Source organism: Scyliorhinus torazame, chromosome 1 (assembly GCF_047496885.1).
Source record: "Scyliorhinus torazame isolate Kashiwa2021f chromosome 1, sScyTor2.1, whole genome shotgun sequence".
Classification (NCBI taxonomy): Eukaryota; Metazoa; Chordata; class Chondrichthyes; order Carcharhiniformes; family Scyliorhinidae; genus Scyliorhinus; species Scyliorhinus torazame.
Genome location: NC_092707.1, coordinates 145,191,035 through 145,202,715, shown reverse-complemented (window position 1 = coordinate 145,202,715; position 11,681 = coordinate 145,191,035). Strand labels below are relative to the sequence as shown.

General features: G+C 46.3%; 1 protein-coding gene across 2 annotated transcripts in view; it reads left to right on the top strand.

Annotated features, from left to right (window-relative positions):
- Positions 1–275: 275 nt before the first annotated feature.
- ppie (peptidylprolyl isomerase E (cyclophilin E)) overlaps positions 276–11,681 on the top strand; it is a 28,685-nt gene continuing 17,279 nt past the window's right edge. Inside the window, exons 1-5 of one of the 2 annotated variants that reach the window (XM_072500955.1) lie at positions 277–353; positions 5,919–6,017; positions 6,382–6,425; positions 7,415–7,441; positions 7,911–7,992. In XM_072500955.1, the coding sequence (XP_072357056.1) occupies positions 323–353; positions 5,919–6,017; positions 6,382–6,425; positions 7,415–7,441; positions 7,911–7,992 (283 nt within the window). In that variant the 5' untranslated portion in view covers positions 277–322. Of the gene's footprint in view, positions 354–5,918; positions 6,018–6,381; positions 6,426–7,414; positions 7,442–7,910; positions 7,993–11,681 lie in introns of both variants that reach the window. The other variant, XM_072500956.1, reaches the window with a different exon arrangement.

The window sequence follows — 11,681 nt, the reverse complement described above, 5'->3', positions numbered from 1 at the left end:
CCAGGTTCAATCCCGGACCTGGGTCACTGTTCGTGTGGAGTTTGCACATTCTCCCCATGTCTGCGTAGATCTCACCCCCACAACCTAAAGATGTGCTGGGTAGGCCACGCTATATTGCCCCTTAATTGGAAAATTTTCCAAAAAAAAATTCTCTTAATACCCTGGAAAGAAATTTAAAAAAAAAAAAACCGTAATACGCTATTTCGTGTTGGTATCAATGTTTTAAAACATAACTTTGTAAGGAAACCATACAGTGAGCAAGTGCCTGAACAGCACCTCCTGGGTCAAAGGTGGGAGTTGAAGGGGGAAAGCTCAAGACAAGATGGCGACGACCAAGCGTGTGCTGTATGTGGGTGAGTGAAGCGGGGCAGCGACGCACTCTCGCTTCTTCAGAGCCTTTCCACACCGGAATAACACGTCTACATTTTAAATTGGGGTGGAGAGAGTGAGCCCCGTGGGCATCCCGCAACCCTGCAGGCTGACAATTTGCTTACGCGTCGTGGAATGAGAATATTTTCGAGGAAACCCGGGCCTCTGCGCGATTTTTATAGTTTATTTCAATATTACAATAACTTCCAAATAAGCGCCAGTCATTCTGAGCCGTTCTTTAATCTGACAAAGGGCACCTTTTAAAAACCGTGTTGAGTCACCCAAACGATGAACGGTTCTAACTAAAGCGCCCTTTGGAGAGACACAGACATGTCAAATTATAATTGGGCCGGGGGTTTGAATAAATAATTATACATAATTTGGTGTTATTAGTATAATAATTAGCAATGTAGTAACCAATAATCGTCCAGACAATAAGAATATTTATAACCCGCGAAAGACCTCTGTTATGATTTTAGGTGACGATTTTGGCAGGTCAGCTTACAGCCACTTATAGTGCCCTCCTGTACTGACTTGTTGGGCTTACTGTCACATCCAGCTGACTCAGGCATTATGGAGACAGTTTGACTGGATTAGTGGATGGGTTCCTTATTTTTTATTGCAGTTAATATCGAGAAAAACACACTACTTAAAAAGAAAAAGAGGAATATTTGAAATGTATTTTGCAAGGATTTTTAAACCGTTACATGTTCCAACAATTTATTGAGTGAGTTAGCGTGTTAGCACATTTCACGATAGAATGGTGGGATGCAACTTTGCGCCTCAAATTAATGTTTAATTTCAGATGTGCTGTGTGAGAAAAGCCATAGTGGGAAGAGGTGAGCCACTTTCTCTGATGGGAGGGAACGTTTGCAGGTTGTTTTTCCTTAATGGTCATTCATCATGTACTCCAGGTAGATGCCTCAAAGTTAGCAAATGGTAGAGAAAGGAGAAATATCTGAATGTCAAAGAGGTGGAATAATAAATGTCCAGAATGATTTAGGGCAACAGAAGCCCTAAATCAGAATGAAGGAACTTTACTTTTGTAGCAAATGGTAATGAATTGGGACTTACTGCCCGTGAGGGCGGTGGGAGCAGAAATGATCAGTGATTTCAAATGAAAAATGGATGGGAACTTGACGGAAATAAACTTGCAGGGATACAAGTTTATGGGAATGGAGGAATGGGATTGACTGGCTTGCTCCACAAGGAGCCACGATCGATTTGATGGACCAAATGGCCTCCTTCTATGCCATAAATGACTGTTGTTTTTGGGATGTGCAAATACTGCTTGTGGTAAGGCCTTCTACAAATGCACCTGGTCAAGACAATGAGAACTCAACATCTGTTTCTTTAAGTAGTACATGGCCTTATTTTAATTTAATTTTAGAAAATTTTAGAGTACACAATTCATTTTTTTTCCAATTAAGGGGCAATTTAATGTGGCCAGTCCACCTACCCTGCACATCTTTGGTTTGTAGGGGTGAGAGCCATGCAGACATGGGGAGAATGTGCAAACTCCACGTGGACAGTGATCCGGTGCGGGTAGTGAACCCGGGTCCTCGGTGCCGTGAGGCAGCAGTGCTAACCATTGAGCCACAGTACCGCCCTCCTTATTTTAATTTAAGACTGCAGTTCTGAAGATCCAGGAGGGCCTTTGTTGGTAGGTAAATGCAAGTTTATTGCAGTCATAGAAAACGGCTGCTTTGACTCTACTTTTCCACCTAGACTCGGAATCGTCAGGCTCAGGCGGCATCGGCCCTCTAATAGCTCTACTGGAGCAATCTGTATCGGGTTTAAAACATTTTTAGAGTACCCACATCATTTTTTACAATTAAGGGGCAGTTTAGCGTGGCTAATCCACCTACCCTGCACATCTTTGGGTTGTGAGGGTGAAACCCACGCAAGCACGGGGAGAATGTGCAAACTCCATATGGACAGTGACCCAGAGCCAGGATAGAACCTGGGACCTCGGTGCCATTAGACAGCAGTGAGTTATCCACTGCTGCCATCCACTGTGCTACCCTGCTGCCCCACTACCCCTATTGTGATGTGAGGCATGGTCTGATAATGGAACAGGAATCATGCCAGTTTTGTAGGAGCCTGTATTCTGCTTCATACCTTGTTTGAACCAGCTGCTCCTCCAATCCATTTGAGAATGGACGGTATGGTGCAGTGCGGATGTGCCTTAACCCGCTGACATGCATAAATGATTAGAATTCTTCACTAGAGGGTCAGCATGGTGGTGCAGTGAGTTAGCATTGCTGCCTCACGGCAGCGAGGTCCCAGGTTCGATTCCGGCTCTGGGTCACTGTATGTGTGGATATTTTGCACATTCTCCCCGCGTTTGCGTGGGTTTCACCCCCACAACCCAAAAATGTGCAAGCTAGGTGGATTGGCCATGCTAAATTGCCCCTTAATTGGAAAAAGAATTGGGTATTCTAAATTTAAAAAAAAAGAATTCTTCACTAGTGAATGGGGTCTCGTTGTCCGTTACCAGTCACTCCGGTATCCCGTAGATGCTAAATGATTGGCATAATTTCTCCACTGTAGCTCCCAAGGTGGCAGTGGGCATCTGATGCACGTCCAGCCACTTGGAGTGTGTGCCTACGAGGACAAAGATACATTGACCCCATGAACAGCCCGGCAAAGCAGACATGCAAACACATCCAGGGGTGGCTTGGCCATACCCAGGGATGGAGCGAGGCTGACGGAAGGACCTTCTGGTGTTCCTGCAATACTGGGAACCCTTTTACTGCTCTCTCAATGTCACTGTCAATTACGGGCCACCACACATTGGTCTTTGCCAGAATTTTCATCTTTGAGGTCGCAGGGTGTCCACTCTGCAGGTTCTGTAGAACCGTCTCTTGACCCAGCCGTGGGACGAGTTTGCGAGCTCCCCATAGGAGGATACTATCCTCCACACTGAGCTCCTGCTGCTTCGTGATGTAGGGCTGTAGCTCTACCCTGTGGCTTCCCTGTAACCCACTGTGCAGGACGATGTGTAGTTTTGCCAACGTGGGATCCCTCTGTGCCCATGTATGGATCTATGCCTTATACATGGCCTTATTTTAACTTAATGTTTTTAAACTTTAGAGTACACAATTATAAATTTTTAAAAAATTAAGGGGCAATTTAGCGTGGCCAATCCAGCTACCCTGCACATCTTTTTAGGTTGTGGGGGTGAGACCCACGCAAACACGGAGAGAATGTGCAAGCTGCACACAGTGATCCAGGGCCGGGATTGAACCCGGGACCTCAGTGCCATGAGGCAGCAGTGCTAACCACTGCACCACCGTGCTGCCCCTATTTTATATTTAAATGTCAAAGGAAATCCATATGAAGATAATGGATCTCTTAAGCAGTTGGTAAATTCTTTGTTAGACAAGCAGTAGAACCAGATTGGAAGGCTCTGTTTACTCACAGCTTGCTATGTTCCATACACCTTTGCTGATTGCGTTCCATTCTGTTCAGCAGTTTTCTTTTGCAAAATGAATCATGTTCTTCTGGAGACGAGGTATATAATGAGAAACACACTGGTTTGAAGTGTAGTAAATTATTCAGTGCTAAGCTCATGACATTTGACCAAAAATGCTTTTTGTTTGAATGTAAAAAATAATGACAAATTACCATTTGGAGATCCTGGGCTGGATTCGCCGGACCCCAGCTGTGTGTTTCTCGGCAGCACGCCATTCGCTGGGAGCGAGAGTATATCTTTCCGCCGCTTGTCAATGGGATTTCCCATTGAAGCCAGCTCATGCTGCTGGGAAACCCGTGGGCAGGGGTGCACTGCCAGCGGGAAAAGAGAATCCCAACGGCCGGAGAATTCTGGCCATTGTTTTAAAAATGCCGTGATTTTGATTCTCATCTGCTCAATGTTAACCATTCAAATTAATTTGAAGGTGCCATCAACTATTGTTTGATATGTTGTAATATGGAACAAGGTATCGGGCAATTACTTTATTCAGTATCAGTGGAGAGTTTGAGACTATTTCTTCTGCCAGGGCAAAGGTTTGAATATTCGCAATGGTCTGTTATATTTTCCACTTTTCATGATACACATAAAAAACTATGAACATCTTGAACTTCTGGGTGCTGTCTATGTAACTAGGTACACATTTGTTAACACTGAGTGCCATAGTTTCACTTTACCAGAGATCTGGCCTGCTCCTAGCAATCACTTTTTGTTCTCAAATTAATATAAGAATGTTGGGGGAAACCTGACTTTTTAAAAGGGGAATTTATCTGAAAAGAATGGCTGAGAGGGGTTGGGGCAGTCAAAGTAATATATGATTCTATAATCCCACAAAAGGTAAGGTGAGACTCTTTAGATGGTAAATTCAAAGAAGTTTTTTTGTTTAAAGAAAAATATAGTACAGCGCTATAAAATAGAATTATAATGCGCAATAGGTGAGGTGAGTTTGGGTCAAGATTGAAGTCGTTAAGAATAAAAACTCACTCAATGGAAAGACTGAGTGAAGATCAGAGAGGGATATGATTCTCATAGAGAAGATTTTTAAAATTCTTGCATGCGATGTGGGCATCACTGGCAAGGGCAGCATTTATTGCCCATCCCTAATTACCCTGGGACTGAGTGGCTTGCTAGGCCATTTCAGAGGGCTTTTAAGAGTTAACCACATTGCTGTGGGTCTGGAATCAGTAAGGATGGCAGATTTCCTTCCCTAAAGGACATGACAGAAACAGATGGATTTTTCTGACAATCCACATGGTCATCATTAGACTTTTAATTCCAGATTTTTTTTATTGAATTCAAATTTCACCTTCCGCTGTGGCGGGATTCGAACCCCAGTCGACACAGTATTATGCTGGGTCTCTGGATTATTAGGCCAATGACAATACCACTACACAACAGCCTCCCTTGTTACATCCTAATACTTAATTAAATGTAACCTGTTACAAAAATATTTTTTAAAATTTAGAGTACCCAATTCTTTTTGCCAATTAAGAGGCAATTTGGCGTGTCCAATCCACCTTCTCTGTATATCTTTGGGTTGTGGGGGTGAGACCCACGCAGAATATGCAAACTCCAGATGGACATTGAACCCGGGTCCATGGCGCCATGAGGCCGTAGTGCTAACCACTGTGCCACCCACCTCTTACAAAATTACTACAAGTTTGTTATTAATTATCTTGTGCCATTTCATGTTCTGTTACCGTCTCATAAGCGTATCCATGTTCTTGCTACTTGGAGTAAGTAGGCATTCCATTGTTTGAATTTTACCCTTTCACAGGATGTGAACACACTGGCTAGTCTAGCATTGGTTGTTCACCCCAAATTGCCTTTGAGAAGGTGGTGATGAGCTACCACCTTTAACCGCTGCAGTCCACGTGTTGTAGGTACATCCACTGTGCCATTAGGATGGAAGCTGCAAGATTTTGACCCAGGTACAGTGAAGGAACGGTGATCATAATTCCAAGACAGCTGGTGCGTGACTTGGACGGGAACTTGCAGGACCTGGTGTTCAACACAGAAAATCCTTTCTGTTATATTGTTAAATTGGATGTGCATTTTGTGTTACCATCCATAGGTGGCCTTGCTGAAGAGGTCGATGAGAAGGTCCTTCATGCAGCTTTTATCCCATTTGGAGATATCATGGACATTCAAATCCCACTAGACTATGAAACAGGTACTTAAAATTTCCCTGTCTGAAATGGCCAGGTTCAGATTACATGCAAAATGAGAGTAATAACAAAGTTCTTTGTTACATAAAAATCTTTCAACAAAAATGCTCCACTTTACCTGCAAATTTAAGTAATATCTAAATCATTGAATGCAGACACTCTTTTCAAAATTATTAAGCTGAAAATTAAGTCTGTCAATACTTTTTTTTAACATTTGTAAATAATTGGTAACAAAGCATTCAGCATGATGTTCCAGATACAGTGAGAGCTGCTTCTGTGTTACAACTATTGAAATTTGATGCTTTTATGTTGGTATTTCAGGAATAAAGATTATGAAATAAGTAAAAATTTTAATTCTTTATTAAACAGAGAAACACCGAGGTTTTGCATTCATTGAATTTGAGAATGCTGAGGTGAGATACTTGCTTTTATCTTTTTTTCAAAGCTACAAAAACCTTTCACACTGGGAATGTTAAAAAATATGATTTGGGTTGATATAACCACTGATTAAATGACGTTTTAATTAGAGGTGATCACATAAAAACATTAATAAGTATCCTGTGACCGAAATACTTGAATGTTAGCTGTCAAATATTAAATTTGTTTAGACTAGGGCGGCACGGTGGTGCAGTGGTTAGCTCTGCTGCCTCACGATGCCAAGGGCCCGGGTTTGATCCCGGCCCGGGTCACTGTTTGTGTGGAGTTTGCACATTCTCCCCGTGTCTGCGTGGGTCTCACCCCCACAACCCAAAGATATAAAGGGTAGGTGGATTGGCCACGCTAAATTGCCCTTTAATTAGAAAAAATAGAATTGGGTGCTCTAAATTTTTTTAAAAATTGTTTAGTCTAAGTAATGCAATGAATTGATGTGTTTTAATCTTTATTCATTGTTGGTATAAAATGATGTACTGAAAGGCCAACAAGGCTTTCTGTGGTCCTTATCCTTATTAACAATCGATATATTGAGTACTCTTGAGACAGTTTCCAGGAAGCTTGAATGACAATAGGTCTCTAGTTCCATGTTCTGAGGAGGGTAATCGTTAGTCAGGGCTACTGCTTGTAATTGTTGATCAGTGGACAGCATTTGGAAGGTGTGGGTTTTGAATGAGGACTTGCCTGTGCCCTGTTCTTTACACTTTGCTCCCATAATGTCTCTAACATGCACACACACACAAACTCACTACAGGAAGCTAGAAGCTTTACATTTACATTAAAATCACTGTGGAGATCATTTGGTCTTCATTCGTTTTATGTTTAATGGCAGTATCTCATTCACCTATTATGTCCCCAGTGTGATTTACAGATTTCTTCCCAGGGTGCACTGAGCATGCTCAGTTGATAATGGAGTTGAGTGCATTGTGCTGTTTATTGACAATTTACAACCTTTCACTTTTTCTTCCAGGATTCTGCAGCTGCCATTGATAATATGGTAAGTGGCAGGCAGTCTGGGAAAAGTGGGCAAACTGGCAGCTGTAAACCATTTTATAATAAAAAGTGGCATCTCTTTATAGTAATTGTGAACAAAGTTGGATTCTTGAAAACCCAAATCATATTTTTTATAAATACTAAACTGAAATGACAGTGCTGACTGAAGTACCAGGGTATAAAGGTCAGTATGCCATACTGAATAGTGGCTTAATATCCTTTACCTTCTTCTGTTTATTGCGGAGTCTGCATGTTCTCCCCGTGTCTGCGTGGCATTCCTCCGGATGATCCGGTTTCCTCCCACAAGTCCCGAAAGATGTGCTGTTAGGTAAATTGGACATTCTGAATTCTCCCTCTGTGCACCCGAACAGGTGCCGGAGTGTGGCGAAAGGGGATTTTCACAGCAACTTCATTACTGTGTTAATGTAAGCTTACTTATGACATTAATAAAGAAAATTATTATTATTTATTAGAATGAATCTGAACTTTTTGGAAGGACAATACGAGTAAATCTGGCAAAACCGATGCGAATTAAAGAGGGATCTTCAAGAGCAGGTGAGGAATGAGAATGGCCTTTATAAACCAGACATTTGATTGTTGACCCATTGGCTCATACAGGCTTAATGATAGTGAGCAGTTTGACTGGTCAAGGAAGATCCCAGGAACAACCTCCAGCTTGACGTAGCGATTAGGTGAAGAATTGCTGAAAATAAAAGCCCATGTTTTAGGGGGTAATATATTGGCATGGATAGAAGATTGGCCAGCTAACAGGAAACAGAGGTTAGAAATAAAAGGGTTGTTTTCAGGTTGGCAAGATGTAATGAGTGGTGTGCCACAGGGATCAATCAGCACTGGGACCTCCACTTTTTACAATGTATATCAATGAGTTGGATAAAGGAATGGATGGGGTACTTGCCAAATTTGCTGTTAACACAAAGATAGGTAGGAAGGTAAGTTGTAAAAAGGACATAAGGAGGCTACAAAAAGATATAAATAGGTTAAGTGAGTGGATAAAGATCTGGCAAATGGAGTATAATGTGGGAAAATGTGAAATTGTCCATTTTGGCAGGAAGAATAAAAAAGAAGCATATTATCTAAATGGTGAGAAATTGCAGCGCTCTGAGGTGCAGAGGGAGCTGGGTGTCCTAGTGCATGAATCACAAAAGGCTAATCTACAGGTACAGCAAGTCATTGGGAAAGCTTTTAAACACTTTTTTAAATTAAGGAGCAATGTAGTGTGGCCAATCCATCTATCCTGCACATCTTTGGGTTGTGGGGGTGAAGACACAGGACGAACGTGCAAACTCCATAGGACAGTGACCCATGGCCGGGATGAAACCTGGGTCCTTGGCGCCATGAGGCAGCAGTTTTAACCACTGTGCCACCATGCCACCCAGTCATTGGGAAAGCTGATTGAATGTTATAATTTATTGTGAGGGGAATTGAAGAGGGCTCTTTTAGATATTAGACGTTACATTGGATTCAAAACTCTAGGTTCACTGCTGGGTGCGGCGATGCGGAGCTAAGCCGCACGAGTCGGCAGCTCCCGCTACCACGGACTTTCGGGCTCGCTAGAGGAGCCCCAATGGAACCTTTTTCGACAAAAACCCGTGGGGAAGTGAAGGTCCCCCTCCAATGCCTATGAAACAGACCCGAAGTGCAACGGCCAGAAAAGTGGCACTGGAGCAACGGGAGAAGCAGGGTAAAAAAAAAAAAAAATGGCCGCGGCCAGGGACAAAGGGGAGCTGCAGGAGTTCATCAAGCGCTGCTTCGAAGAGCAGCGCGAGGAGATGCGCAAGGAGATGCTGGCGCCTATGCTTTCGGCAATTGAAGGACTCGGGATCACCCAGAAGGCCCACGAGGTTAAGATCCAGGAGGTAGAGAAAAGAGTCAGCCAGAACGAGGACGAGCTCTTGGACCTGGCGGTGAGAGTGGAGCAGCACGAGGCGCTACACAAGAGGTGGGCGGGAAGACTCGAAGACCTGGAGAATAGCTCGAGGAGAAAGAATCTGCGGATCCTGGGTCTCCCTGAAGGAGTGGAGGGGGCTGATGCCAGGGCATACGCGAGCACGATGCTTGGGGCGATGATGGGTGCGGAGGCCCCTTCGAGGTCGCTGGAGATGGACGGGGCACACCGGGTGCTGGCGAGGAAGCCCCAGGCAAATGAGCCGCCAAGGGTGATGGTGGTGAGGTTTCACCGGTTCACGGACAGAGAGTTGGTCCTGAAATGGGTCAAGAAGGAGCGGAGCAGTAAGTGGGACAATGCAGAGATCCGAATATACCCGGACTGGAGCAGGGAGGTGGCAAAGCGGAGAGCGGGTTTCAACCGGGCCAAAGCGGTGTTGCACAGGAAAGGGGTGAAATTCGGAATGCTGCAGCCAGCGCGACTGTGGGTCACATACAAGGGCCAACACTATTACTTCGAAACGCCTGAAGAGGAGTGGACCTTTTATACAAACCGAAAAGTTGGACTCTAACTGAGGGTTTGTGAGGGTGGGGAGGTGTTTGAGGTTTGATGTGTGATGGTTGTTGTATATAGGGGGTCAATCACGCGCAGGAAATGTTATATGGGCTGGGGGAGGTTTGCTGCTGCACTGGCCGAAAAGGAATGGGACACAGAAGAGGTGGTCGAGACGGGGGCCCCCCATCTGGGGGACTGGAGGGTGAGAGAGGCGTGGACACGGGACTGGCCCAGAAAAGGAGATGGCTAGTCGGCGGGGCGTGGGAGGGGGAGGGGGGGAGGGGGGGGGAGGGGAGGGAGGGGGAGGGGGAGGGGGAGGGGGAGGAGGGGGGGAAGGGGGGAAGGGGGGGGGAGGGGAGGGGGGGAAGGGGGAAGGGAGGGGGAAGGGGGGGGGAGGGAAGGGGGGGAGGGGAGGGGAGGGGGGAAGGAAGGGGGGAAGGGGGGGAGGGGGGAAGGGGGAGGGGGGAAGGGGGGGAGGGAAGGGGGAGGGGAGGGGGGAAGGAAGGGGGGGAAGGAAGGGGGGGAGGGGGGAAGGGGGGGAGGGAAGGGGGGGGGAGGGGGAAGGAGGGGGGGGAAGGGGGAAGGGAGAGCCCCTCCAATCCGGCTGATAACGTGGAATGTGAGGGGCCTGAATGGGCCGGTGAAGAGGGCTCGAGTGTTCGCGCACTTAAAGGGCCTGAGGGCGGACGTGGCCATGCTCCAAGAGACTCACCTGAAGGTGGCGGACCAGGTCAGGTTAAGAAAGGGATGGGTAGGACAGGTATTCCACTCGGGACTGGACGCGAAGAATAGAGGGGTGGCAATATTAGTGGGAAAGCGGGTGTCATTTGAGGCCAAGACTATTGTAGCGGTCAATGGAGGGCGATATGTAATGGTGAGCGGTAGGCTGCAAGGGACGTGGGTGGTGTTGGTAAACGTATACGCCCCGAACTGGGATGATGCAGGATTCATGAAGCGCATGTTGGGGCGCATTCCGGACCTGGAGATAGGAGGCCTGATAATGGGAGGGGACTTCAATACAGTGTTGGATCCAGCACTGGACCGCTCCAAATCAAGGACTGGAAAGAGGCCGGCGGCGGCCAAGGTACTTAGGGGGTTTATGGATCAGATGGGGGGAGTGGACCCATGGCGGTTTGCAAGGCCGCAGGCCAGGGAATTTTCTTTCTTTTCCCATGTACACAAAGCCTACTCCCGGATAGATTTTTTTGTTCTGGGCAGGGCGCTCATCCCGAGGGTGGAGTGGATGGAGTATTCGGCCATAGCCGTTTCGGACCATGCCCCGCACTGGGTGGAACTGGAGCTGGGAGAGGAGAGGGACTAACGCCCGCTGTGGCGGCTGGATGTGGGACTGCTAGCGGACGAGGTGGTGTGTGGGAAGGTGAGGGGGTTTATCGAAAGGTACTTGGAGGCCAACGACAACGGGGAGGTGCGGGTAGGGGTGGTATGGGAGGCGTTGAAGGCGGTGATCAGGGGAGAGCTAATTTCCATTAGGGCTCATAGGGAGAAGACAGAGGGTATGGAAAGGGAGAGGTTAGTGGGGGAGATTTTGAGAGTGGACAGGAGATACGCAGAGGCCCCGGAGGAAAGATTACTTGGGGAAAGACGACGGCTCCAGACGGAGTTTGACCTGTTGACCACAGGGAAGGCGGAGAAGTGGAGGAAAGGGCAGGGGGTGACCTACGAGTATGGGGAAAAGGCTAGTCGGATGCTGGCACACCAGCTCCGTAAAAGGATGGCAGCGAGGGAAATAGGGGTAGTCAAAGATGGAAGGGGAGCCACTGTT